At 38.4% G+C, this 26040-nt stretch overlaps 2 protein-coding genes across 6 annotated transcripts; both read left to right on the top strand.

Annotated features, from left to right (window-relative positions):
* Window positions 1-8778: 8778 nt before the first annotated feature.
* LOC311289254 (uncharacterized protein) lies at window positions 8779-10436 on the top strand. Of its 2 annotated transcripts, XM_084407099.1 has the most exons (4): window positions 8779-9216; window positions 9250-9261; window positions 9447-9497; window positions 9593-10436. In XM_084407099.1, the coding sequence occupies exons 1-4, from the start codon at window positions 8793-8795 to the stop codon at window positions 9739-9741; spliced, it is 636 nt and encodes a 211-aa protein (XP_084263225.1). In that variant the 5' UTR covers window positions 8779-8792; the 3' UTR covers window positions 9742-10436. The 2 variants fall into 2 exon arrangements, with proteins under 2 accessions (XP_084263225.1, XP_084263224.1); XM_084407098.1 differs by having other exon boundaries at window positions 8779-9261; window positions 9593-10435.
* A 5099-nt stretch (window positions 10437-15535) lies between these two features.
* Window positions 15536-19210, top strand: LOC311289504 (uncharacterized protein). 4 transcript variants are annotated; one of them, XR_014627130.1, is made up of 11 exons: window positions 15536-15627; window positions 16380-16561; window positions 16699-16748; window positions 17191-17239; window positions 17344-17415; window positions 17520-17601; window positions 17696-17729; window positions 17813-17899; window positions 18042-18205; window positions 18341-18402; window positions 18495-19210. XR_014627130.1 is itself a non-coding variant. In XM_084407580.1 (11 exons), the coding sequence occupies exons 6-10, from the start codon at window positions 17581-17583 to the stop codon at window positions 18359-18361; spliced, it is 291 nt and encodes a 96-aa protein (XP_084263706.1). In that variant the 5' UTR covers window positions 15536-15627; window positions 16380-16561; window positions 16699-16748; window positions 17191-17239; window positions 17344-17415; window positions 17520-17580; the 3' UTR covers window positions 18362-18402; window positions 18495-19210. The 4 variants fall into 4 exon arrangements, 2 of the variants coding, with proteins under 2 accessions (XP_084263706.1, XP_084263705.1); XM_084407580.1 differs by having other exon boundaries at window positions 18078-18205; XR_014627129.1 differs by lacking the exon at window positions 17520-17601.
* The last annotated feature ends 6830 nt before the right edge of the window (window positions 19211-26040 follow it).

The raw sequence follows: 26040 nt of genomic DNA, 5'->3' as shown, positions 1-26040 counted from the left end.
GCCTACCCCAGAATTCGCACCGGAGACAAAATGGCCAGATTACACTTTTTAAATGTAAGTAGTGGGTTTCAATTTAATCGAGGTATCTAATGATAATGATAAAAATGGAAACAAAATAAAAAATAAATACAATAAAGGTTAAAATGTTGTACTTATATGTTACCAGTGGGCTATGTGATTTTTACATAGGCAATTTTATACTTTTTAGACTTTATTATGTAAATTGACCATGGTGAACATTTTGGATAGGTTTTCAACCCCGTTTTGTTTTTAGGAAGTCTTAACACTCAACAAAATTATTTTGTAAATAAACTTTTGTTTTTGCCCCCATTTTTCATGAGCTGAACTCAAAGATGTATTTAAATTTGAAGTACTTTAGATTGTTATTCAGCTCCACTTCATTTCATTCGTAAGAATTGGACAAAATTTGAATACTGTAATTTTCAAAATGGCCACTTTTGAAATGGGCAGAGTCTTAATGTAAGTTATTGATTGTGATCACCATGATGAGAGGAATCAGGTGTACTACTAAGTTTCATTTTTTGTAGATCAAAGGGTTTAAAAGTTATAACCATGTATATGTTAAATGAACCAAGTAAAACTCTTCTTATTGCTTACACTCTGGTTGCATGAAAAAGAAAATAAAGAGGGGATCACATCATTTTTAAAGGAATTAATTAATGAATTAGCATTAGAAACCAACGGCTGGTAATTGCTGAGGGACAACTTTTAATGGAAGGAGCAGTTGCGGTGAGATGATGCAACCTCTTTATTTTCACTAGTCCTTCTTCCGGTTTGACTGGAGGTGTAAAGCAGTTGGTCTTGCAGTAATAATAGCAACCATGATGGAGATGTAAGCAAGGTTATTGATAAAATAAGGCCCCTGCTCTCTCTATCGACTGTATAGCACATCTGTAAGCAGTGCTTTGGCACACTGAATATATTTTCTGTTGGCACGCTACATCATGTGCAGTGCTGAATACTAACAATCATTAGTATTACTCAATCATTCAAATAAACCGTTTCAAATTCACTAAATTTACTATCTCTATTTACTATCGTTCCTTTTTGTTTATATTGCTAAATATAACTTACTCATCAACATATATTAGATATAGTCTCACATTATAGATATAATATCACATTAATCTGACATCGCTAGCTTTTATCTAAATAGTTATTGCTAGCACAACACAGTAGTATCTTGCTAGACCGTTAACCTGCCATACGTGCTTGCCGTATTTTTTTTTCTCTCTCATGCGCTCTTTTTTTTCCACAAGTCTATCAAACAACTGTGGTAAGTAGGATCAGTCAACAAACACAGTGAGTAATGTCTTCTCCTGTTATTCTCACTTGCACTTCGTGTCACATGTATAGCATAGCCTTCTCTGTGAGTACAGAGGGCTTTTCATGTGATAAATGCAGGGAGACACTCAGGCTGACGGAGAAGATTTCAGAACTAGAGACACGCATCCAAACTTTAATCGAGGATAGTAAGAATGCAAGGGCTTTAGATACTATTTTGGATGCGACTAGCTTAGTGAACGCTTTCCGGCTATAGAGCCCGTGCAGAAGGGCAATTGGGTGACTGTGAGACGATATAGTCACGGGACAAAACACTGCTCTTCCGATCCGATTACAACATCAAACAGGTTCTCCCCACTCAGTGAAACACCCACTGAGAATCCTGTTGAAAGTGCTCTAGTTATTGACGACTCTATTACACGGAACGTGAAAATAGAGAAACCAGCCACCATAGTCATGTCACAGGTCGGGGTGGGCCAAACCAGACTGCACCCACCCCTAAACCACTATCACCCAGAGGAGCGTATCAAAGGAGGAGGCAGGAGGCAGGAGTAAAAGGAATAACAACTTTATTTTGTATTAAAAAGCAATTAAGAGGTCCTAGTCTAAAATTCCTTGTCCTCTCCTTCCCAGGGACCCAGAGCAGCACCGCCGCGGGTATAAACCGGCGAAACTCCCAATGGGAGAGCGTTGGACAGGTGAATATCCCAGGTGAGTAGAGAGAACAGAGATCACTTCCTTCACAGACTGGCGTCAGACTCACAGTGGGAGAGCGTTGGACAGGTGAATATCACAGGTGAGTAGAGAGAACGAAGGCCACTTCCTTCACAGACTGGCGTCAGACTCACAGTGGGAGAGCGTTGGACAGGTGAATATCACAGGTGAGTAGAGAGAACGGAGGCCACTTCCTTCACAGACTGGCGTCAGACTCACAATGGGAGAGCATTGGACAGGTGAGTATCACAGGTGAATAGAGAGAACGGAGATCACTTCCTTCGCAGACTGGCGTCAGACTCACAGTGGGAGAGCGTTGGACAGGTGAATATCACAGGTGAATAGAGAGAACGGAGATCACTTCCTTCGCAGACGGGCGTCAGACTCACAGTGGGAGAGCGTTGGACAGGTGAATATCACAGGTGAGTAGAGAGAACAGAGATCACTTTCTTCACAGACTGGCGTCAGACTCACAGTGGGAGAGCGTTGGACAGGTGAATATCACAGGTGAGTAGAGAGAACAGAGATCACTTTCTTCACAGACTGGCGTCAGACCCACAGTGGGAGAGCGTTGGACAGGTGAATATCACAGGTGAGTAGAGAGAACGGAGGCCACTTCCTTCACAGACTGGCGTCAGACTCACCGTGGGAGAGCATCGGACAGGTGGATATCACAGGTGAGTAGAGAGAACGGAGATCACTTCCTTCACAGACTGGCGTCAGACTCACAGTGGGAGAGCGTCGGACAGGTGAGTATCACAGGTGAGTAGAGAGATCAAGGCTCGGCTGCAGCAGACTCCAAGCCGCAAGCGGAACGGGGCTTCTCTAGGACAGACAGAATCAACTTCAACAGCAGTGTGCAGTTCTCACGTGTGTTGCAGGGGACAGATAACTTCACACCATGCAGGTAGGCTTAGAGCTGCAGCAGACTCACAGTCGCAGGCTGAACGGGGCTTCTCTAGGACAAACAGAATCAACTTCAACAGCAGTGTATAGTTCTCACGTGTGTTGCAGGGGACAGATAACTTCACACCATGCAGGTGGGCTTAGAGCTGCAGCAGACCCACAGTCGCAGGCTGAACGGGGCTTCTCTAGGACAGACAGAATCAACTTCAACAGCAGTGTACAGTTCTCACGTGTATTGCAGGGGACAGATAACTTCACACCATGCAGGTAGGCTTAGAGCTGCAGCAGACCCACAGTCGCAGGCTGAACGGGGCTTCTCTAGGACAGACAGAATCAACTTCAACAGCAGTGTACAGTTCTCAACAGCAATTACACAGTTCTCACATGGGGTGAACGTTATCTCACAGAGGTTCTTCTTTCTGAACACCGCACGTAGATGTAAGCAATCTCACTCAGCTCTCAAGGTAAATAGTAGATCCCCAGGGCACATGGGCGGTTGCGGGGCAATAACAGGTATTCTTCCACACACACACACTGCAATCCAACTCTAAACATGTATTCGTGAGGGGAAACGTCAATTTACACACTGCAATTCCACTCTTCCAGTGCGCATAAGGCCAGCACTCACCCACAGCTCCTGGTCTACCGGACTGATGATCGCCAGGGGCGGACAGAACACTCGAGAGATTGGTCTTCACGGTCACAGACGGACTTCACTCTGCTGGACTCCAATCGGAGAGAGGAGATGAGGAAATCAACAGGAATCAATATTTCACTCGGTGAAGGGTGTACACGTGCTCCAAACACTTCAATCCAATACCCAATTTAGTGTAAAACACATGCAGTTATGAGATTCAGTCTGATAACTACTCATCTCTCTCTTCCCCAGCTCAGTCAGCGAATTTCACTCCTCTTGACCGTCCCAGAGTCCTCTCAAATAACACTCCTTTTCCTTCAGGACGACCCCTCAACTGCAGTCCCATAAACAAATCCCCACGGGAGAGAAGCCACCAACAATCAGGGGGAAGAACAATCCAGATCAACGGGCAGAAATACAGCACAACACCACACAGCACAACTCAGCCTTCTCTTCCTTGTGTGTTTTTATCCTGTCAAGAAGCGGGAGTGGTCTCAATCAAACACTCAGCGTGAAGTCCTTACACCTGTCACCAATCTGCCGTTTAGTTGTCATGACGACAAACACTCATACAGGTCCGGGGATGGTGTTACGCTGAAAACGTCCCAACGGGAACAATTCTCCAGAGGGGAATTGTTCCGGGGCTGTTTGTCACCCCGTGACAGTCACATGTCTGCTGGGAGCCAGAGCGTCTGACATCAAAGCTACATCAAATTTAAAAGTGCTGGCTAATGCTAAATCCTCTAAGATTATTATTCTGCAGGCACTGCAGGCACTGCAGCGGGTGGTGAAAACCGCCCAGCGCATCACTGGGACTCCACTACCTGCCATCGAGCACATCCAGAGGAAACGCTGTCTGCATCGAGCTTGCAGCATTCTTAAGGACTCCTCTCACCCAGCCCACAGACTGTTTTCTCTCCTGCCCTCCGGCAGGCGTTTCAGGTGCCTCCGGACCAGGACCAGCAGACTAAAGAACAGTTTTTTCCCCAGAGCTGTCTCTTTATTAAACTCTAACCCTCATTGATCCCACTCCCCTCATATACTGATTGACTCTCTTCTCCCCTCATATACTGATTGACTCTCCTCTCCCTCCTCACACCTGCCTCCATTTTGTTATTTGCAATACTATAATGTTCATTTGCACTGCTGACTGTTATTATAGTAACAACTGTTTACATATGCATCTTGCACTACTACCTTGACTGGAATATGCTCAATTTGCACTGCCGACTGTTTATTACAGTACCGACTGTTATATATACATTGCAATACCGTACTTTAACTGTAATATGCAATTACTTTCCACTGCACTTTCACTCGGATAGCTCCTGTCCAAACTTAATTTGCACTACTTTAAATCCATTGTTATACTGCTCATTTTAGCCTAACTTATACATATATCTATTTGTAAAATTCTGTTTATAGTAATAGCCATCTGTATATTATGCTCACATTCTGTTATAGTAACAGCCATCTGTATATATATTCATAGTACATATCTATCTGTAAAATTCTGTTTATAGTAACAGCCATCTGTATATTATATTCAGTACATATCTATCTGTAAAAATTCTGTTTATAGTAATAGCCATCTGTATATTATATTCAGTACATATCTAGCTGTAAATTCTGTTCACAGTAATAGTTATCTGTATATTATATTCATAGGACAATCTATCTGTAAATTTTTGTTTATAATAGTATTCAACTCTATATTTATTCAGTACATATCCATGTTCTGCACTTATGGAACCACTGTATATCCTGCACTTGCTGCTATTGCACTTCTGGTTAGACCTAAACTGCATTTCGTTGCCTTGTACCTGTACTTGTGTATTGACAATAAAGTTGAATCTAATCTAATCTAATCTATTCACGTCTGCACTAATGATGTTCAACTTCGCCAGTTGGAGGTCACTAAAATTAACATTAAAGAGGTGTGTGAACTCGCAAGTACGATGTCAGGCACTGTAATTTGCTCTGGCCCCCTTCCTGTCGCAGGAGTGATGAGATACTTAGTAGACTGTCCTCACTCAATGGCTGGCTGTCTAAGTGGTGTCTGCAAAATAATATAGAATTCATAGACAATTGGAAAAGTTTTTTGGGGCAGACCTGACCTGTTGATAAGAGATGGTATTCATCCCTCCTGGGATGGTGCTGCTCTTCTCTCTAGTAATATGGCACATAGTCTTAGAGCTCAAACATGACAATCTGGGGCTCAGGTCAGGAAGCAGACAGACTGGCTCAACCGACCGTCTGCTAGCTGTCTCACGTCACCAAGGTCAGATAAATCCCATCACACAGAGCCTCTTTCACCTAGAAATCAACATACAGTGACTGTCTCTGTTCCCCAAATTAGGACATGCAAAAAACTTCCAAACCCTTCTAAGGGTAAAAATGTAATTGATGTTCAACAAATAAAAAACAGATATAATACAAATGAGCAAATGATAAAGCTTGGGTTGCTGAATATTAGATCCCTTACTTCAAAAGCACTTACTGTTAATGATACGATCACAGATTATAACCTAGATATGCTGTGTTTGACAGAAACCTGGCTAAAACCAAATGATTACATTACTTTAAATGAGTCCACCCCCCAAGATTATTGTTATAAACATGAACCTCATCTGAAAGACAAATATTTTAGACCTATCACTTCTGCTACTAAAGACTGCTTTATTAAGTCAAGTTTCCAAGCCGAGTCCTTATTTATTTTGTTCACGTTTATTTGAATAACGCTGCACATGATACTCACTGCAACTGACCTCAGAGGACTTGTGTTACACAAACACACTCCAACAGATTCTCATCTTGTAAAGGAGAGGAGAATGCACTAAGGGTGCTTTCACACTGGCAGTTTAGTTCAGAACGGGACAGGGTTCGCATGAAAAATCGCTAATTGTGATGTGCTGTCATGTGGACCAGGGTACCGAACCCGAGACTACCTGGAGGAGGCGGTCTGAGTTCGGTTGCACTCGAACCGCGCTGCGGTTGGCATGAATGTGAAGGCAACACGGACTCGGGTGCGCACTTGTTCAGCAAGTAAAATAATCTGCGCATGCGTTTTAGATGATTATGATGTATTTAGTTTAATAAAACACATGTAAGGGATGATATTGTTGATGATTTACCTTGGATACGGGTGAGAGTGAGCCTGCAGTGTATTCGCGCACAGCGCGTGGAATCAGGTCAACAAATTAATGGAAATCCATGGTGTCTCCAAAAGAGTCCGTTTGCAAGCAGCAGAAGGCCACCTTATGCGACACACACACATTAAACCTGTGTTGTTCACTCAGATGCACATAACACCAAATTAATAAAATACACAATATATTAACCCGCGTTCTGTTTTCTATCATGCGCCGTGCATGTTTGCGATGACGTAAGATGCACACAAATGCACCAGAGTTCGATAGAATCAACTTCCCACAGTGTGAAACCAGACCAACGCTGCGAGGGGTGCCGGGAACAATCGCACTCAGGCTCGGACCGCAGCAAACGAGCCCAGTGTGAAAGCACCCTTAGATGTCATTTAAGGCAAACAAGACTGTAGATTCCATTGGTGTTTTCTCTGTAATTTTGTCTCTCTAGTCACCTTTATTTTGATAGACACTTTCTTCCTGCATATCATTGACCTTTGATACTATGTATTTAGTTCTCTTTTATTTAATTTGTTTTCTATGTATTTTTTTCTGTGCATTTCTGTTTTACATGTTATCAGTTATCTCCTTCAGACTAAAATGGATCAGTAGGGTAAAATACGAATAGGAAATAGATGTGCACATACAAACAGTAGTATTACATACAGTGCACTTTTAGACAGACTACTCTGAATATGAACCAAAACAGAAAAAAATTCAAACTTGCTGCACCAATGCACTTTCACCAAATGATACGTGCACACATTTATTTACATAGCTAATGCTGACAAAAACAACAATGATTAATTTCGTAACTATCTTAAGGAGTTCCCTTGGCACTTTTCCATTTGGCTGCTCATGTTTTAAATTTATGTAGAGAAAATGTATTTTCTCTTCTTTATATTTTCTTCTCTGTATTCTGTAAAGCTGTGCAACAATGAGCATATAAATGAATTTGGATTAAAGCATCAGCAAAATGTGTAAATGTAAAATTGTTTGCACTCTGACAGAACCTATGAGAAAGTAATAATTAACAAAGATAAAAACACAGCGCACATTATAGTACTGTAAAACAAGTCAATGTCAATGTTATCATCAGTGCATAACCCACTTTCCTAAAATGTAGGGCATTCTTTTACATGGAAAGTTGTAAATAATTACATTTAATGTTTTTATAAATATCATTAAATACATTTAAGTTGACAAGTTTTGTGCATTTATTCAGTTTTACATTTGTTGATAGAGGATGTTGTTGCATGTGGAGGAAAAATAACATTTAAATGAATTTTGTGGATTCAACACAAGTTAAACTCCATAAGCAACATTTGTGGCATGATATCAATCACAACAGAAATAACTGTCAAATCGAAACTAATTCAATAGTATAGCCACAAGGCTTTAACATTATCTATGTGAACATCACTTACTAATTTTGTCTGTGTAAATTTATATCCAATGTTTCCTCTTTTTAATGTCATAACATAAAGCTGGTAAACCTGGTTACTGCTGTAAGATACGCACATGGATACCGGAGAGTCGTGTGACCATCTATATCAGAGGTCAATCGAGATAATCACTGGCACGTGACAATAGCTGCTAATGTACTTAATTTAAATACAGTCACTCAAACTTATATATGGACATTCATTTTGAGGTAATTATTCCATAGTCACACAGCCTTTTTTATATGTTAGGTGCTAATAAATACTATTAAAGTGTGACATTTTTACCATTCATGACAATCCATTCATTGCACATTTCAATGATTATCCCTCCACGTCCCATAAGGATGCCGACCGCTGATCGATCTATCGATTTCTCTCTCTCTCTCTCTCTCTCTCTCTCTCTCTCTCTCTCTCTCTCTCTCTATATATATATATATATATATATACACACACACGCAAAATACTAAAAGAACAAAAAAAATTTTGAGTCAAAGTTTAACATTAAACATTAACTTGAACTACTTTTATTATCCGAAGCAATATAAATCAAGTATAAAGGACAGTAAATCAGGACACTATAAAAGGAACATGAAAGGCTGTGAGGATGACAGAGCAAGACCTAGAAACAAACATCAGTGAAGAATGAAGGGTTTAGTATGTTTACTGCTGCTGTTGGAAACCTTTGTGTGTGTCGTACAGCATCAGGTAGATGGAGGACTCAATGAGAATGAGATCAGTCAACAGCTCAGATCTGAGGACGGAAGACAGAATCCACCTCAAACAGACACTTTGAGAGATGAAGCTTCAACTGACAGCCAACAAAACTACCATCTGTTCTTCACTGACATCCATGCAGCGCTGAGAGAACTGACCGCCACCGTTACAGAGCAGAAAGTGAACATCAGAGAACTGACCGCCACAGTTACAGAGCAGAAAGGAAACATCAGAGAACTGACCGCCACCGTTACAGAGCAGAAAATGAACATCAGAGAACTGACCGCCACCGTTACAGAGCAGAAAGTGAACATCAGAGCTTTAGAGACGCAACTGAGGGATGAGATGAACAGGAAAAATGATGTTATCCTGGAAGAGCTGAACAAGAAAAATGATGGTACTTCACCAAAACATTCACTCTTTTATCAATAATCCTCCAAGTAAAACATCAATTAAATACATTGCATATTCCTGCATATGTGTAAATGTTAGTGTAAAGTTGAATGTATACTGTGTATACTGTGTTATCTATTACAATAAACAGTGTAAATGTCATTTAACAGAATCATTATTCCTTCACAGAAATATCAAATCTTACTCTGGGTCAAGTGGAGTTGAGAAAGGAAAATAGAGGTGAAAGTTTGCTTGAATGATGTTAAATTCAGTGTATACATTCTCAGTGTAATAGAGTAATATATCACAATAGTTCTTATGTTTTTCAATAACAGACAGAGAAATAGCTTTTTCTGCTGGACTGATGCAATCTAGCAGTGGAGATTATATTGGTCCTTTTACCTCTGACATCACACTAACCTACAGCAACGTCATCACAAACATAGGGAACGCCTACAACCCAGTTACAGGTAATGATCAATGAAAGGAGTCATAAAACTCAGTTTATAGTAAAGAAAACCCTTCTGCTCCATTCAGACCTCTCTGCAGTTGTGTAATGTGTATAAGAGAATTAAATGATCTGCCATCTTTCAAAACTATTACACAGTGTGTTTGGTGATTAAGTGATCATACAGGACACAGCTGATTCTGTATCTCTTGTTATTTGATTTAGGTATTTTCACAGCCCCACTGAAAGGAGCGTACATGTTCAGAATCTCTATATATGGTCATGGTGGAACTCCAGCAACTGCAGTCATTGTTAAGAATGGAGAGCGTGTGGTTATTGCACATGATATTCAGGCTCAGGACCGGTTAAACTCCTCAAATGGAGTTGTGTTGATCCTGGAGGTTGGAGATGTTGTCTATGTGAGACTTTGGTCTGGCAGGAGGATATATGATAACCATAATAACCACAACACTTTCAGTGGTTTCCTACTGTTTCCCTTAAGAGAACAGGAGCTTTGCAGAATGTGATTCCAATAATTCTGAACCTTCAGTGTATGATTTAAGATGGAAATCATGAAGAATCATTAACATAATTAAGTAATATTAATGAGGACCAATGTGTGTTTGAAATTTGCAATAGATTACTGTATAAAAGTCTGAGCTGTCTATAAATGTAACTTTGTATAAAGAGTTTCAGCACTGAGAGAGACAGGCCCCTGAATATCACGTGTCTCAAAAGGTTTTTTTTTTTTTTTTTTTTTTTTTTTTTTTTTTTGTTAAAGTGTTTAATCTATAATGTTAAATAATATCTGTTCTATTTAAAAATGTAGTTTTTAAACTAAACTCTAGTTTATTACTGATCAATGATCTGTATATGTTCATCCCACACAAATAAATAAGAGAATAGAGAGTTAGCAATATTAATGAAGACTAATGTATGTTTGAAGTTTGCAATAGATTAAATGTATAAAAGTCTGAGATGTCTATACATGTAACTTTGTATAAATAGTTTCAGCACTGAGACAGACGGGACCCATGAATATCACATGTGACTCAAAAAGTGTTTTATTAAAGTAGTAAATCCAATAATGTTAAATAATATCTTTTTAAATATAGTCTTTTTTTTTCTTTTTTTTTTACTGATCCTTGATCTGTACCTCTTCATCTATAAGAGAATAAAGAGACATTGTGGTATTTTCTTTTCCTTACATTTTCATGAATTTTTCCCCAACAATGCTTGCTTTAAAACACTCATGATATCATGCTTATCATTCAAAATAACTGATTATGTGGTGGCATAATTTTTTATTTATAATTAGGACAGCACATTTACAAGATAATGTATTATGTGAGATGCACAATAGTCATACATGACACAAAGAACAAACTAAATAAACAAATCCTGTTTGTTTTGGTCTTTTACCAAAATTGTGATACATTTTTAGCTTTTAAAACAACCTAAGTACATTTTCTTCAGCTGTGGAAAGGGGGGATGTTCAGTGCAGTGCAGAGCCTTATTACACAAGTCTTTACAAATCTGAAATCATATTATTTATTCATTTATTTTTCAAACTTGTAGGGCTATTATTGATAACTTTTAGAAAATATATAAAATATAATTTATATTTATTGGATTATATTAATTTATACCATGGTCTGTCTAAATACTCGATTCTGATTGGCTGGAAGGTGTGCAATAAAACAGTTTAATGCAGAGGTAGTTCCAAGTCAGTTTAATCACTGTTCTATATTAACACACTACCTATAAACATAGGTAACCATAGTAACACACAGTTACAGTTGCATACAGAGTGATACAGCTATTGTAAACATTTCCTATTTACTTGGCTAAATGGATGATTTTCACGTGTCATTTAAAGGTACAATATGGATTTTTTTTACCGCTAGGGGTCGCTAACCTCTTTAAAACAATAACAAAGGCGTAGTGAATGAGCGGAATCATGGAACTTGTCATCATGTCGATGGATCTGATAAAGTTTATGGGGAAATAATGTTTATGAATGAGTGAATACCTTCATGCTTTTTAACATGACTGTGGTGTGAAGCAGGGCGAGATTGTTAATGAGAGACAGATATCAGCTCCAAACGCGAGTCCCGCTGATATAAAGGAATTTCACATTTAATTCCACCGAACTAACTTACCTGCAAGTGCTGAATAACTACTCACACAGGTCCGTTTATTTGACGTATTAAACGTATTAACAAGTGCTTGTGAGGTAACGCAGTGCTGTTTAACTTGGTCTGCACTATTATATGAAACTGCATTTAAGTGTGTTCAAAGTTATAATGTTATTCTATATGTTAGTTTGTTTGCTATATTAGACTAGTAGTAAGCTAGATCAACATTAGAATAACATACTGATTATATTCTAACATTTCATCATGTTGAGCTATATAACATTGATTCGTTTTATGTACATTTGCTCACCTGTCTAATAAAGCACATGCAAGAGCTGCGTCTCTGTCAAGTCGAAGTTTGTTGCGAAGCTCGAAGCATCTCGAAAACACCATGCTGATATTGATCCTTGTTAAAGTTAACATTAATTAACGTTAAAGTTAATCCTCGAGAAGCAGTTAAACAATGTTCAACCCAGATAGCAAAAAATATCGGCACGGCTTCTTTTTGCCGCTGGCCCCAAGCTGTCGGCTATAGGTGCGCCCCGCTGGCGGCGATGAAGCGTTTGCCGCCGAATACGTCACTCCCATTTCTTGCGAGATGCCGCCGGCGAACAGCCGCCGGGCCGCCGACTTCATTCTCTCTGGCGGTCAGTGGCGCCTCCAAGGGGGGGCCAGGGGGGGCCACGGCCACCCCCAAAATGACACTGGCCACCCCATTGGCCCCCCCAACCAGAAAGAGTGGAGTTTTTAGTATAGTGATTTTATTTTATAAATTAACATAGTTATTAATGAAACACTATATTAAAAAATTAAAATAATAAACTTGTATTATATGAGCTGTATAATACGCTCTCAACCCCTCCCCCTCTTTACGTGCATTGCGGCAACTTCGCGCACTTTACACGTGCAGCCGCCATAGCCGCAATACCGCGAAGCATGCAGCACATGGACATGGTTCGTTCAAGTTCAGGAGGATCAAGCAACGCAGGAGAGGAAACTTAATGTAAGTAAAACTTGGTTTTCGTATGTCATATAAAAATTCTGTCATAATTGCTCACATTCGTGTCATTTCTAAACGTGTAAGACCTCCGTTCATCTCCAGAATGCAAATTAAGACAGCAGAGTATGACGTTCAAGGCCCAGAAAAGTTCCTAGATGATCGAAAAGGTAGTCTATGTGACATCAGTGGTTAAACTGTAATTTTACGAAGCTACGAGAATACTTGTGCAAATAAAACAAAAATAACAGCTTTATTCCACATTTTCATCTCTGTCTGCGTCACTTGTGTTGGTGGTGGCGCTGACCGACTCGATAGATTTCATACAGCGTGAGTCTTTCAATTAAATTTAAACAGCTTAGTTAAACAACAAGTTTTAATTTTATTAAATTGAACAAGCGCAACATTCAGCATTCAATCAAATAGGCCTATTCTAAAAGATGTAGGCTATTATTAATAATAATTTTATTTCAACACAATATCTATAGTTATTTCGAAATAATATGTGTGCATGCATCTGTAAATCCGGTGACGCGTGTATTGATTTTTATTAATAAACAAGTGTTTTCTCTAAAAGTGTCGACTCGGCTGCAAAGATGAAGTTGACGATCGCCATCTCTGTGTGAACGCGCCTATAGAGAGAAATGCACATAAATAAGCCTAATGGATTACATAATCAGAGAGTAGCCTTTTTCTTTTTTCGTTTTGAATTATTTCGTTTAAAGACATTTCAAGCTTTGTGTATTTGATTTATTTGTCATGTGAGGCATACACCGAGTTTCGTTAGGATGTGCTAGTTCACGTACAATGCAACAATGCAAGTGAGCGCGCAGGCGCCTCCATTATATTTGTTTCGTAGCCTATTCATTAAATACAGGCAATTGGTTGATGAAAAATTGATTAAAATTAAGATACAATTTATACAAAACGAAATTCACTTTAAAGAAAGGCTTTTCTACAAAACAACTTCAACTTCAACGGTCAAAATCATGTCTGACCCGCTCCATGTCTCATATTGCACATCCTTACTCGCTCGTGTTGTTCTGTTCACTTTTCATAAATCAACATAAATGGAAAAAAAAAATAACATTACATTATTTTAACAAATATGAAACTAAATGCGTTTTTTAATGGCTACAACATTATAGTAGGCCTACATACCCTCTAGTTGTACAAATTTCTGCACATTCATTTAATTCTGAATTTTGCACAAGTTGAAAGGTATTTGTTCAAATCAAGTTCACGGATAATTACGCGTGCATTTATTAATCATTATGATACTAAAATCCTAACAAATAGGCTATGCTATGTACAAAAAATCGAGCTTCCCCTCGATGTTGTTATTCAACAGATGAGCCCATAATATGAACGCATTTACACGTTAAGCATTTTCCTCCCATATAAAATCAATGTGGCTTAATGCAGATTAGAATATCCCCTTATTTTTTTTAAATAACGAGATATTATGTCGATACTAGGCTGTGTCCACCGCGTGGTCTCCTTTTTGATCAGCGGAAACGATTTTTGCTTGTTTCGGATCTGACTGTCCAGCGTATTTGAAAAAGTTAAGCAAACTTTCCTGTCTTTTTTACATTTTTCCTCTGAGTGAAACGATCGAGGCTATACAGCAATCTCGACTCGTACAACAAGCGCGCACGTCACAAATATTGAACACTACACAAAAAGTAAAAAAAATGTTTTTCATTTAGGCATTTAATTTTAGTGACACGGGAGTTGCCGGATGATGGATCCAATAAAAAAGTTTCCGGATCCAATGTCGGAGGTGACGGAACGTGTTCCGGCTCAAATTAAGCGCTGGTATTGTGCCACCCTAACATTTTTGCTGGCCCCTTTCGGCCACCCTATGAAAAAAATCCTGGAGGCGCCACTGCTGGCGGTTGCCGCCGTCTAAATGAACCGCGGCCGGCTGGCGGCAAGCCGCTTTGAAATCGACCAGCCATGAGTGAAACTGACAGCATCTTAACTACTTTTCACATTTAAAGCGATTATAATTATTATGTGAATTATATCAATTTTTGTTGTTGCTCCAAAGCCATTAGGGGTTATAACAGATTTGACTCTGATTCCATGATAAGGTTTAGGAAATTACATTTAAATTACTTTGAAACTCTGAAGCGATAATATGTAAAATATATAGAATTATTTTATTCACTTAAGGTGACAATTCTTTACATTTCTTTGATTTATGCACAATTTGAGATGCACCAATAGACCAAACAGAATTCCTTTTGTAAAACTTACTTGGCAATAAATATCTTTCTGATTCTGATTCGTTTTTAAAATAAATATTTCATTCATGGTATGAACAATTTAGCAGAATACATGGATGAAGGTAGATTTTTCACCAATGCTTGAAATCAGTGAACAGTGAAAGACATCTGCAACTTATAAATATTTTTTTTATTAATTTGCAACCATGGTAATGTCTATGAGAAACATGAAAATCCCTGTTTTGACCTGAAGGATAAAGTGAAATATTTATAAATATTTTGTCTCTCTGTCACTCCAGGAAATTGTGGTTATGTCTTTCATTGTTTTACAAGCTCAATTTTTAATTTATTTTACATTTTACATGTATAAGGGATTACTTTGCAGTTTGCAATTGCGAGTTTTGCGACCTGTACAAATGTTAAAGAAAGTGTTAAAGCACAAACAGAGAAGTACCTCCACCGGTCGAGAGGGGCAGCACCTAAAAAACTGAAGCAGATTTACTCGTCTCGTCACACGGTTTCAGTATTTGGAGAGAGGAAATATACGATCTTTTAAGTAAGTACATTTTTCCTTTTTGTGTAACGCAATATTACTATGTTCATTTTTGACTTTGTTTTTAGTTCTTCTTCTTAAGATCTGTTCTTGCCTAACTAGTCAAGCTAAAGTAAGTTAGCCTTGTTTGCAAAGTTTCCGCCATGTTTCCGCCATAGCTAGGCTAACGTTACTTCGTTTCTTCCTGGCGTTGAGTTTTTTTTCTTCTTCTAAGTATGTTTAACTGTTATGTATGTTTATACAAGTGTGAGTACATGTGGTTTAAGATAGTATTGGTCAGTCGAATTAACTAACGTTACAGTTCCTGAACTACGGACAATTATTCTGCCGCCTACGTGGGAATGGTAACGTTAGCAAAATCTTCACGACAAGAAAGACTGATCAGTATAACTTGTGTTGTTTTCTAACTAAACATAATTATGCTGCTAGTCTAGATTAGTGTTCGCTACCACATGCTGTTTCACCTTTTTTACACTGAGTTCAAGCATGTTCTAACGTTACATGTTAAATGTATCTAGCCACAGTAGGTAGCCAAACTTTACATCTAGAAAGACTAGTTTAACTTTTGGTGTTTTCTTACAAAAATAACGATGTAGGTTGTTTATATGATTTTGTTTGTCTGAACATGGTTTTCTGTTGATCCACTTGTGAAAATTACTGCTTTTTCGAAGGGGTGAGCATTTTAATGTTGTTGATTTTGCCTGAAAAAAAATAATCAAAAAGTATACTTTATGCTAATGTGTCTTCTATTTTAGATGCTTCACATTGTTCAGTTTATCAACAAGGAGGATCTGCCATTTGCAGTGGTTCAGCAAGAGTGGCTCAGCGAAGGGCATGTGCCATTGGCAAAAAAGACAAAGGAACAATTTAGCCATCCGCTGCACACCTCCACACAGCACCTGGGAGAAACATCATTTTAAGTTCATGAAGGGAGCAGGTAAATGGGTCTGACTTGTACATTTGATTTTCCTTTATTTCATCTGTGTAATTTATTTGTCTGTTTATTGTGGATAACGGAATCTTTCATTCATTATTATTATTATCATCATCAAATTTCTGTTTCCCCTTTCTTAGAACCAGGTTTCTCCCCAGTAATCCAGAATCCGCCAAGAGTTTGAGTACAAGTAAGTGATGTTATTTGTGAAGTTTTTTTGTCTTGGAAACTATTGCTTCTATTTAAAGTTGGCATGAACTGGAAGTTACAAACGACTTTTCTCCAATGTTGTGACGTATTTCCAAGTGAAAGGGAATATTGAATAGAGGAGCAGGGTTTTACTCTAGCGCTCCTCCTCTCCATCTCTGCTTATAGCAGACTAATGGTTTGAGGGGAGTTGCCACGCCATTGCACATGACCGGAAGATAAGTCGTTTCGAGGGGGGAGGGAAGGGTAATGTATTTGATTAAATATTATAAGGGTACATGAATAAAAAAATAAAAAAAGAAGTGCACAGATGAATCATTTACATAAACACTACAATATTACATATAAAAATACAAATTGTAACATTTGATTTCATGCTGACTTTAAGATGATGAATCCTTTAATCATAATCTGTTTTTCACTAGGACACTTGATGGAATTCGCTGCAGCAGTTTCTGGATGAAAGGTGTTGAGGTGTGTTGTACATTCCATTAGCTTTGCACAGTTCAATTATTGTTTCATTACTGAATATGCAATACTCTGCATTGAAATGAAAGCTGTTATGTTTGCTCCCCCAGCTCATCAAGTACTAAGCTTTACTCCCCCGGCAGCAAATTTACCCTGGCAGCATATGGGTGAAAACTCTGGAGGTATGTAATACGTTGCGCTTAACTAAGTGTTACATTTAAGTCCAATTAATGAAATGTATGCAATAACTTCAAACATATTTTTACATGTCAATGATTATCAATAGGAGGGAGAAAGTCATTGCTCTATTGTTGGCCCTTGTACTCCAATGGCATCTCGTGTCAAGCATGAAGTTTTCAGCTGTGAAGGTATATTCTAGCCCTATGTCTTAATGTCCAGTGTTTTAACAGTATTGCAAATAGTGCCTTTAGTTGTTTGTTTTATTTTATTTTTTAAATGTAGAACCAAGCCCTGAGGGAAAGCAATGCACGAGCAGGTGAGAACTTGCACTGTTTCTTAAATTGTACTTCTTTGTGTGTGATGTAAGTCCAAAATTACCATATGCCTTTCATTTTGTAGCTTCGGATGACAGCGGCTTACTTCAAGAGCAGGTGAAGCAAGTTCAACAAACAATGTTGAAGACGTTTGCTTGCACTGGGCAATCAGGTACAACTTGCAAACAGCACCTGTGGTTGTTGGTTTAATTCCCACTGGGGCTACCTGTACATGTAGTAGACCTAGATATAAATGTCATAGTTTAGTAGTTGAGGGACCAGGACTGACTATTTTATTCTGGGAAACCCTGTAGGTGCAGATCAGACCCTTATGCTGTGACGTCTTGCAGAGTTTGGCGATGTTGTGTCTGTTGGAGTTATCCCTGTCAGGGGATCTGTTACTCCCCTACACACCCAGGAAGATTTGCCGTGTCTTGACAACAGTTTGAAGCAGGATAAAAAGCTCCAGGAACAATTTGTAAGTTTGCTGATTATAACGCCATATCTAAAAAGTAAAATTTAAGATTGTATACTGCATATATTACAGTCTGAATCCTTAGCCTTTCACAAGCTTCAGAGAAATGTAATTTGTAACACTTTTTTGGATTTTCAGCTTGGTGTAGGCCGGGGATAAAGCAAGTTTTAGAGACATGTTCCTTTAGACCATTGTTCAAAGTAAGTTGGATATTTTTTTAATTATATTTAAGTAGATGTGTATGGCGTCATGCAATTCAAATGAAATGACAGATCTGTATTTTCTAAATTAGCCATCCGGAAGAACCTGGCAACCCAGGATGCCACTGATGAAGCGGTCTAGGTTAATGTTTCGCGTTACCTGAAAGGAGCATCTGACCGTAAAGGCAGAAAAAGGCACCGCACAGCTGAGAGGGACCCACAGCCGACCACTTAGGCTGACTACTGACACCCTAGAATCACTGACAACTGGAATCCTTTCTTTATCTTGCAGTCAGTAACATCAAGACCCCTAAAGAAGTCAGAAGTGTCACACTATACTCACTAACTGTGGAAATTACTTTCTTTTTTTTCTTTTTTCAAATAATGCTTGTAAGTCCTTGTGCCACAGGTCAGCATTGCAGCTATAATGGTCTATTCTACTCCAGAGCTTTACTATAAATTACTACCACTTAACCTATTGTTAGAAATGGCTTGTAAATGTGATGTCATACTTTGATTTATTTGGTATCCTGCACATTATTTCGTATCAAGTATTCTCTTTACTTGTCATAATGTTTACAGGTAATTTTTTTCACCCTAGAGCTGTCCTCTTTATATGAACAATTATTGTAAGAGTTGTAATTTGCTTGTAAGGCTGTTTTTTGTTTGTTTGTTTTTTTACCAAAATTTAATAAGAAACCTGCATGTTAGTATATTGATTTATTTATTTTTCTGTTATGTTTCAGTGATCTTGTTTAAATGACAGTTAATGTACTTTGAAATGTGGAATAAAAATGCCAAATGGATATTTGTCTGGTTTGAGCAATCATTATTCTTGATAAACTGCATGCTATAAATATTAAATATTATATATAAATATATAGCCAGAATAAGCGGCGGCAGGTCGCTCGAAAATAGCGCTTGCCTCCAGCGGGCCGCGGAAGGGCCGCCTTAAATATAACGGCGGCGGGACGGCGGTTGGCCGGCGGGCCGGCCGCGGAACGAAGGCGGTAGGAAGGCGGCTGCCGCTTTTAAAAAGCGGCTGCCGCCGGCGGTGCGCCGTCCAACGTGTTTGCGATGTCGCCATTCTGCCGCTTCTACTGCCGCCGGAGCGCCGACGGTGGTCCGCCGACTCATTGCTATCTGGGAACCTGTGCAAAATATGAAAAGTAAAAATAACATGTCCGTGTTGGGTTTGCATCTCTTCTCTTTATTCCAGAGCATTTGATGTTTTGTATCGATTATCTTTGAATTGATTACATTTACCTGACATAATAAATTATTACATTTGCTTATTCTAACTGACTTTGACATTATTTTCATTAAATGTGAGCGAATGTTTGACTATTCTTTTTTAAATCTTTAATGATGCACAGATATCATTAAAACCTTTTCATTTATGAAGTCAGATGAAATAACAAGAAAATACATATTCAAATGTATTGCATTTAATCAAAAAATACTTTGACTCGAGAAAACACGTAGAGACCTTCCGTGCTGATTGGATGCCGGTTTTGGGCAGATCGAGCACAAGCTTACAGTCCAGATCTTTAGCGCGTCAATGTAAACAATAGGAAACCAATGGATCACAATGACAATTTGGAACGCTGAGGAAATTGTAAATGTTTCCTTGTATGACGGACCACAGCCATGCAAATATGAGCCTGCTATGCAGCCAAGAGAGCAGGACAGGCCAGGACTAGACAGAACAGCGGTCAGAGGAGACAAACAGGGAAACCAGGAGAACAGGGCAGGTGTCTTAGTGTTAGCTCTAGTGTTAACACTATGCTCAGATCACAATATTGTACAAATTATTATCATGTATCAGGCAATAACAAAGCTAGTATTGGACCTGCATGTGTGTCAGTCATTAGGAGACAGTTTCCAGAGGAAGAGGGACTTTATAAAGGCTCCATTTTGGCGACAATAATAAAAAAAAAAAAATCACAATCACATCTCTCTTACTGTATAAAAACTTTATATGCAGAAACAGCCAACACAAACATTATAGTGGTTTTGTACAGATTGAAAATTAATGATATTTATATTAATATTTATGATAATATTAAGTTTCGGCTGCAGACTAATAACAAACACATAAATGCATTACATTACAAGTTTATGTATGTTAATGAATTGAATATTGAAATTGAATTGAAATGCATATTTGAGGGGATAGCCATTTGCAATAGTGGTGTCCGAAACCATAGTGGACGTTATTGAGTGCACTTATTCAATCCCACATTGCAATGCAACAACTAGTGTACAACCGATGTACACTAAACGTCTGTCCGAATTCGCTCACTCCTTTCCATTTACACCTTCAAGTGAACATTATTAGTGGACTAACGTAGGGAACAGTGAATGAGGGTTTAAGGTGTTCATCATTTTAACTTTGAGCTCCACTTTTTAAGGTTCAGCTACTGCAATATTGCGGTTATCGCAACAGCCCTAAAATTAACAGTACATTTTCATTTTTGGGTGAACTATTTCTTTAACAAACAACAATACTAACATGATCTGATTTATGTTGGATAACTTTTGAGGAGTTATGTCTATAATAGGCTCTTGAGTTTTATTTGTCTTATTGATTCAGTTGATTTTAATGTCTGTGTTTGCTGTCGACGTTTGTCGTTGCAGTGTGAACTGGCCTTAACAATATAAGAAATGTTAAATTGTTAAAGGCATACTAGAGTCGCTGTGGAGTACTTGTATTTAACGTTACTGTTGTAAATACGTTTCTAGTTTTCTTTTCTTTTAAGGCCATCAGTTGCCTTAATTTCTATTTATTTTTTAGTTCTGTGAACTAACTGGGGATTACAGTATACCTTTAATATATGCTAAAGTATTTCACTTGATTATTAATTGATTTTCTCTTAGGTTTAAATTTTGTATCTGAGATACAAACAGCTGTGGAAGAAATTTACTCTTTAAGATGTGTGTGACCATCATATGACAGTAAAAAAGCACACACACACTTTATTCTAATATGGAATTGTATTGGAATGGTAAAAAGTGTTGGTACGTGACAGGAGGGCCTCCACTCAATGATAAAATATGATGAACAAGTCTAAGAATGTTCCACGTATGGTTGAAAATACCATCATTGGCCTAGAAAGATAACATTCTGGGAGTCAAGACTATAAAGGAGAAAGGATGCCCTCCCTTCATGGGCACACTCTGCAGCCACTCTGTGTGACTGTACGACTACTTACCTTTTCTTGCAAGACCATAAACCTCAAAGACAATTGGAAATGTTTGTCTCTTATTCAGTGAAATAATTTTGTTTGCCATGGCAATTGTCCAGGAAATAGTAAAAAAAAGTATTTTACCATTTTGTTTTCTTATACAAGACCAGGGTTCTAAAGTTTTATCAAAAGCTTGGAGTGAGATCACATGCGGTTAGGGGAGGAGCCCTAATGGAGCCCCGCCCCCCAATTTTCATTGTTCATAATTAACCAGCACAAACTGAAATTATAACAATTGGTAAATCTGATAAATGACAGAGCAATTCATCACATCAAATATACACTTTAATGTTAGCCTATATTTCAAAATTACAAATATACAAAAATTACAAAAATATAACAAATTGCTCCAAACAGTTTGCACCCAGAGCACTCTGCTTTAATACATGTAACAGTTAGCCTTAATGTAACTAGAAAGACTATTAATACAGTATAATATATAATTTAAAATAAAATGAAGAAATACATCTTCATTCCTTCCCATACCCACTAACATTTCCCTTAGTTTCAGATAACGTAAGCTAGCCAAACTGAGCCAAAGCTTCTGGCCTGGTTGCAGAGTAGTTGTAGAGTTTTTGACTGCATCAATAATAATGTATGATGGGCTATATATTAAATGTTCTAGCCTAAAAATGTTAGACGAGCTTTCTTCCAACTTACCTTCTCCATCACGACGTGTGTTCGCGCGATGTTGTTGGTTACCTAGTAACGAACGTACGATGGCCGAGAATGTTCCGTCAACTTCCGTGTGTTCGCGCATCTATGTTGCCTAGTAACGAACACAATCTGGCCGAGATACGTGCTGGCGGCAGGAAACTTCACTTTGTGTGCCCGCGCCTCGTATACAACGTTATATAAAGCTTGCAGGACAACTTGGTTGGCATTGCCTTTTCAGCGTGAGAAATACACGGTGTGGCGTGTGAGCGTGTGAACTGGTTGAATTGCGTGTGTCTCACGGCCAATGCGTGAGACTTGAGAACCCTGCAAGACATTCTAGTACCTGATAATGGCATCAGAAAGTTCCACACCTCACATGCTTATTGTAGTCTTTGACGGCCTCGGGAATTGGAATTTGGCTTGTACTCGACCCTCTCATGATTCTGGACCTGAGACCCGCAGAGACATGGATCTCAGTCGTGCACCTGAGACCCGCAGTGACGGATTAATTGACAGCTGCTGTCAGACTCTAAAATGGAGAGTGGACTGGAGTGACGCAAGTAGCTTTGCAACAGAGCTGTCATTTGAAATCGAGGACTTTTCTCCCCCACCTTCACCTGAAGTGGAGGAGGGTGAATTGTTTGTGGACACAGGGCCAGAGCCATATCAATTCGAGCCGCTGGCTCAAACTGCAGTCTTAACTCCCACATTGCGATCGGCATCCGGCGATGCTAGCGAAGCAGGGAGAATGGGGCCAGTTGATGGCTCCTGCGCAAGGGAGAATGGGGCCAGTGTCTAAGTCGTAAAACATTAGCATTATGGCTAAATTAGGCTAATGCTCTTAGCAAATGCTAACGGAACTATCAAAAATTTAAAACCCATGCATTTAGGTTAATTTTGGTATGATTTAGTGTTAATAATTAAGCGGAAAACAGATATTTCAAGTCTCCCTCTACAATTACAAATGATTCTGTCTCAACAGGTGCACCTGTGGGCACTGCAGCTCACTGTCCCTGGTAGAGAATGTTTGTTGTAGGGAGATACTCAAGGTATAGCTATGAAATATGACAAGACCAGAGTGTATAGTCCAGTTAATTCATTTAATAAGTACTATACACAAAACCAGGGTTCATAGAGATAAATAGGTAAACAAAAATAAACAAAATAAATGCTATGCTAAAATACTCTATCCTGATCGTTTTCAATACTCGCAATTCCAACTCCTGACTCGCTACAGTGGTTTTGACAAAACAAGATGGTTTTTATACTGCCAAGGGCGTGGTGAGCTGGAACCTGCTTACGTCTCGTAGTACCGCTTATGTCACGCAGTACCGCAAACATCCAATAGGAAAATTCAACTGCAGTAGCCACCGTTCAACCTGAAGAGGGCAGCACTCAGACATTTTATACCCAAATGTCAAAAAAGTTACTTGAATCAATGAACAGCACTAATAAAGCTCCATTTTTACAGACCATTAACTTAAAAAAGTTGGTTTAGGATTTAGTTACCCTTTAACTTTTTTGAAAAAAAGTCTCTTCTGCTCACCAAAGCTGCATTTATTTGATTAAAAATACAGTAAAAAAGTGATATTGTGAAATATTATTACAATTTAAAATGACTGTTTTCTATTGCAGTATATTTTAAAATGTAATTTATTCCTGCGATCAAAACTGAATTTTTAGCATCACTGGTCCATTGATCCTTCGTAAATTATTCTAATATGCTACTTGATTTGATGCTCAAGAAACATTTCTAATTATTATCAATGTTGAAAACAGCTGTGTAAACACTTTTTCAGGATTCTTTGATGAATAGAATATTCTAACGAACAGCATTCATCTGAAATGGAAAGCTTTTGTAACACTATACACTACCGTTCAAAATGTTGGGGCCAGTAAGGATTGACATTTTTTGGGGAAAGAAATGAATACTTTTACTCTGCAAAGATGCATTAAATGATCAAGAGCAAAGGACATTTATAATGTTACAAAGATTTCTGTTCTAAAATTGTGTGTGTGTGTGTATATATATATATATAACATTTATTTTGGAATTAGTGATATTTTCAAAAAAATTGGGTCACGGCCAAATGACCAAGGGAAAATGTTAAACATCTATTAACATCTAACATAATTATATTAAACATTGAATACATTTTAAAATATTGATAATTACTTACAAAGCACGAGTCACTGCTGCTGTGGAAAGGCGGCTTAGATTTTGTCAGTACATTCCATCAAAGAGGTACCCTGGAAATCCAGAGTTCTCGCGAGAGCACAAGTTGAATTTGCTCAGCGAGTTTGCTCTGGCGTCGCGTAATGATGCTCATTAAATATGCCCTTGTATCCGAGCTGCACCAATCACATCGGGTTTTCTGATGAGATAAATCTCGGGCCAGAGGCGAGCTAAACAGATGACGACAGCGCTGTGACGTCGAAGTCATTAGTAAACATTGCAAGATGGCTATGGATGAACACCAGTTGTTTGAAAAGGCTTTGGCCGCTACAATGAACGAGTTAGACTTGGCTTTTTATCTAAAACAGGAACAGAAGACGGCGCTCGAATCGTTCCTTTGCAAGAACGGCGTTTTTGCTGTTTTGCCGACCAGATACGGCAAGAGTCTAATCTACCAGTTAGCTCCGCTAGTAGCTAAGCGTGGGGCTTGTTGTGATTGGTCGTAGTGTTATCCAGTTGCGTGCAGTGAGATTTTCAAATACATGCTTGGTGCTGCCCCTCGAGTTGGCCGATTTTCATTAGTCGATGCCACACCATTAATCTTTCAGATTTAGGTCTGGATTTCCAGGCTATCAAAGAGGAGTTTTTTTTATACAATGTTTACATTAACATCGTTAAATTACAGTAGTTGTTACGTGATCACATGGCAATCTTTTGAAATGTCCGTATGATGCACGTGGAACCGTTAACGTGCGTCTAATATATACATCTTAATAAGATATAGACACAAAGTATATAAAATAACAACTTAAAAGCTTCTCTAGGGCTTTACACAACAAACTGGAATCAGGTGTAAAGAGCACGCGATCTCTCAGCTTCCCTTAACTGGAAAATGGCTGCTGTGCTTTGTGTGATTGTCGCTATGAAGCATACCAAATAAAGTTTTTTCCAAAGGTAGTTTAACTAAAACTATGGCACAAAGCACCATCTAGTGGAGAAGAATGGTTAACGTTAGACATGACATAATATGTAACATAGCTTCTTAGTAGTTTATTTCCGTTGAATAAAAGTGAATAAAGCAAACGATTGAGCCATAGCTTCACAGCTTAGAATCATACGCACGGTATAAAAATTGATCCACTTCCCCATACTGAACTCCACTCCCAATTCCTTACCTGCCCTATCTAAATACATAACCACAATAATATAATACAAGTCTCCATTCGACAATTCAATGCAAATACTCATACAAACACAAATAATACACAAATAATAATTATCAAACATGGACTTGATTATATTCAAATGATTAAATCAGTCCACTGAGTTGACCAATAAGAAATGTAATGGCTCCAACATTCCGGCCCCTATTTGTTAACTTATGATAATTCTAATAATTAATTTAAAAAAGAGCCATAATTCTTTCACTGTCAAAGTCTTCCGATCTTATGGCCATTGTCATGGAAATTCTTAATACAAATACAACCTACTTAATCTGGCTTCTTAACCACGGACAATTTAAACTTCCAGTTGTTAAAAATAATAACTACAGTATTT

This window comes from Rutilus rutilus (assembly GCF_951802725.1).
Source record: "Rutilus rutilus genome assembly, chromosome: 4".
Lineage (NCBI taxonomy): Eukaryota > Metazoa > Chordata > Actinopteri > Cypriniformes > Leuciscidae > Rutilus > Rutilus rutilus.
The sequence above is the reverse complement of the archived record's forward strand: the minus strand, read 5'-3'. Positions and strand labels throughout refer to the sequence as shown.

Excerpts from the sequence above, each read along its gene's own strand:
- LOC311289254 (XM_084407098.1), top strand. The coding sequence starts at position 8,793 with ATGAAGGGTTTAGTATGTTTACTGCTGCTGTTGGAAACCTTTGTGTGT. Across the intron at positions 9,262-9,446 it reads GCTGAACAAGAAAAATGATG|AAATATCAAATCTTACTCTG; the intron begins GTACTTCACCAA and ends ATTCCTTCACAG. Across the intron at positions 9,498-9,592 it reads GTTGAGAAAGGAAAATAGAG|ACAGAGAAATAGCTTTTTCT; the intron begins GTGAAAGTTTGC and ends TTTCAATAACAG.
- LOC311289504 (XM_084407579.1), top strand. The coding sequence starts at position 17,581 with ATGAAGTTTTCAGCTGTGAAG. Across the intron at positions 17,602-17,695 it reads TGAAGTTTTCAGCTGTGAAG|AACCAAGCCCTGAGGGAAAG; the intron begins GTATATTCTAGC and ends TTTTAAATGTAG. Across the intron at positions 17,900-18,077 it reads TGCTTGCACTGGGCAATCAG|AGTTTGGCGATGTTGTGTCT; the intron begins GTACAACTTGCA and ends GACGTCTTGCAG.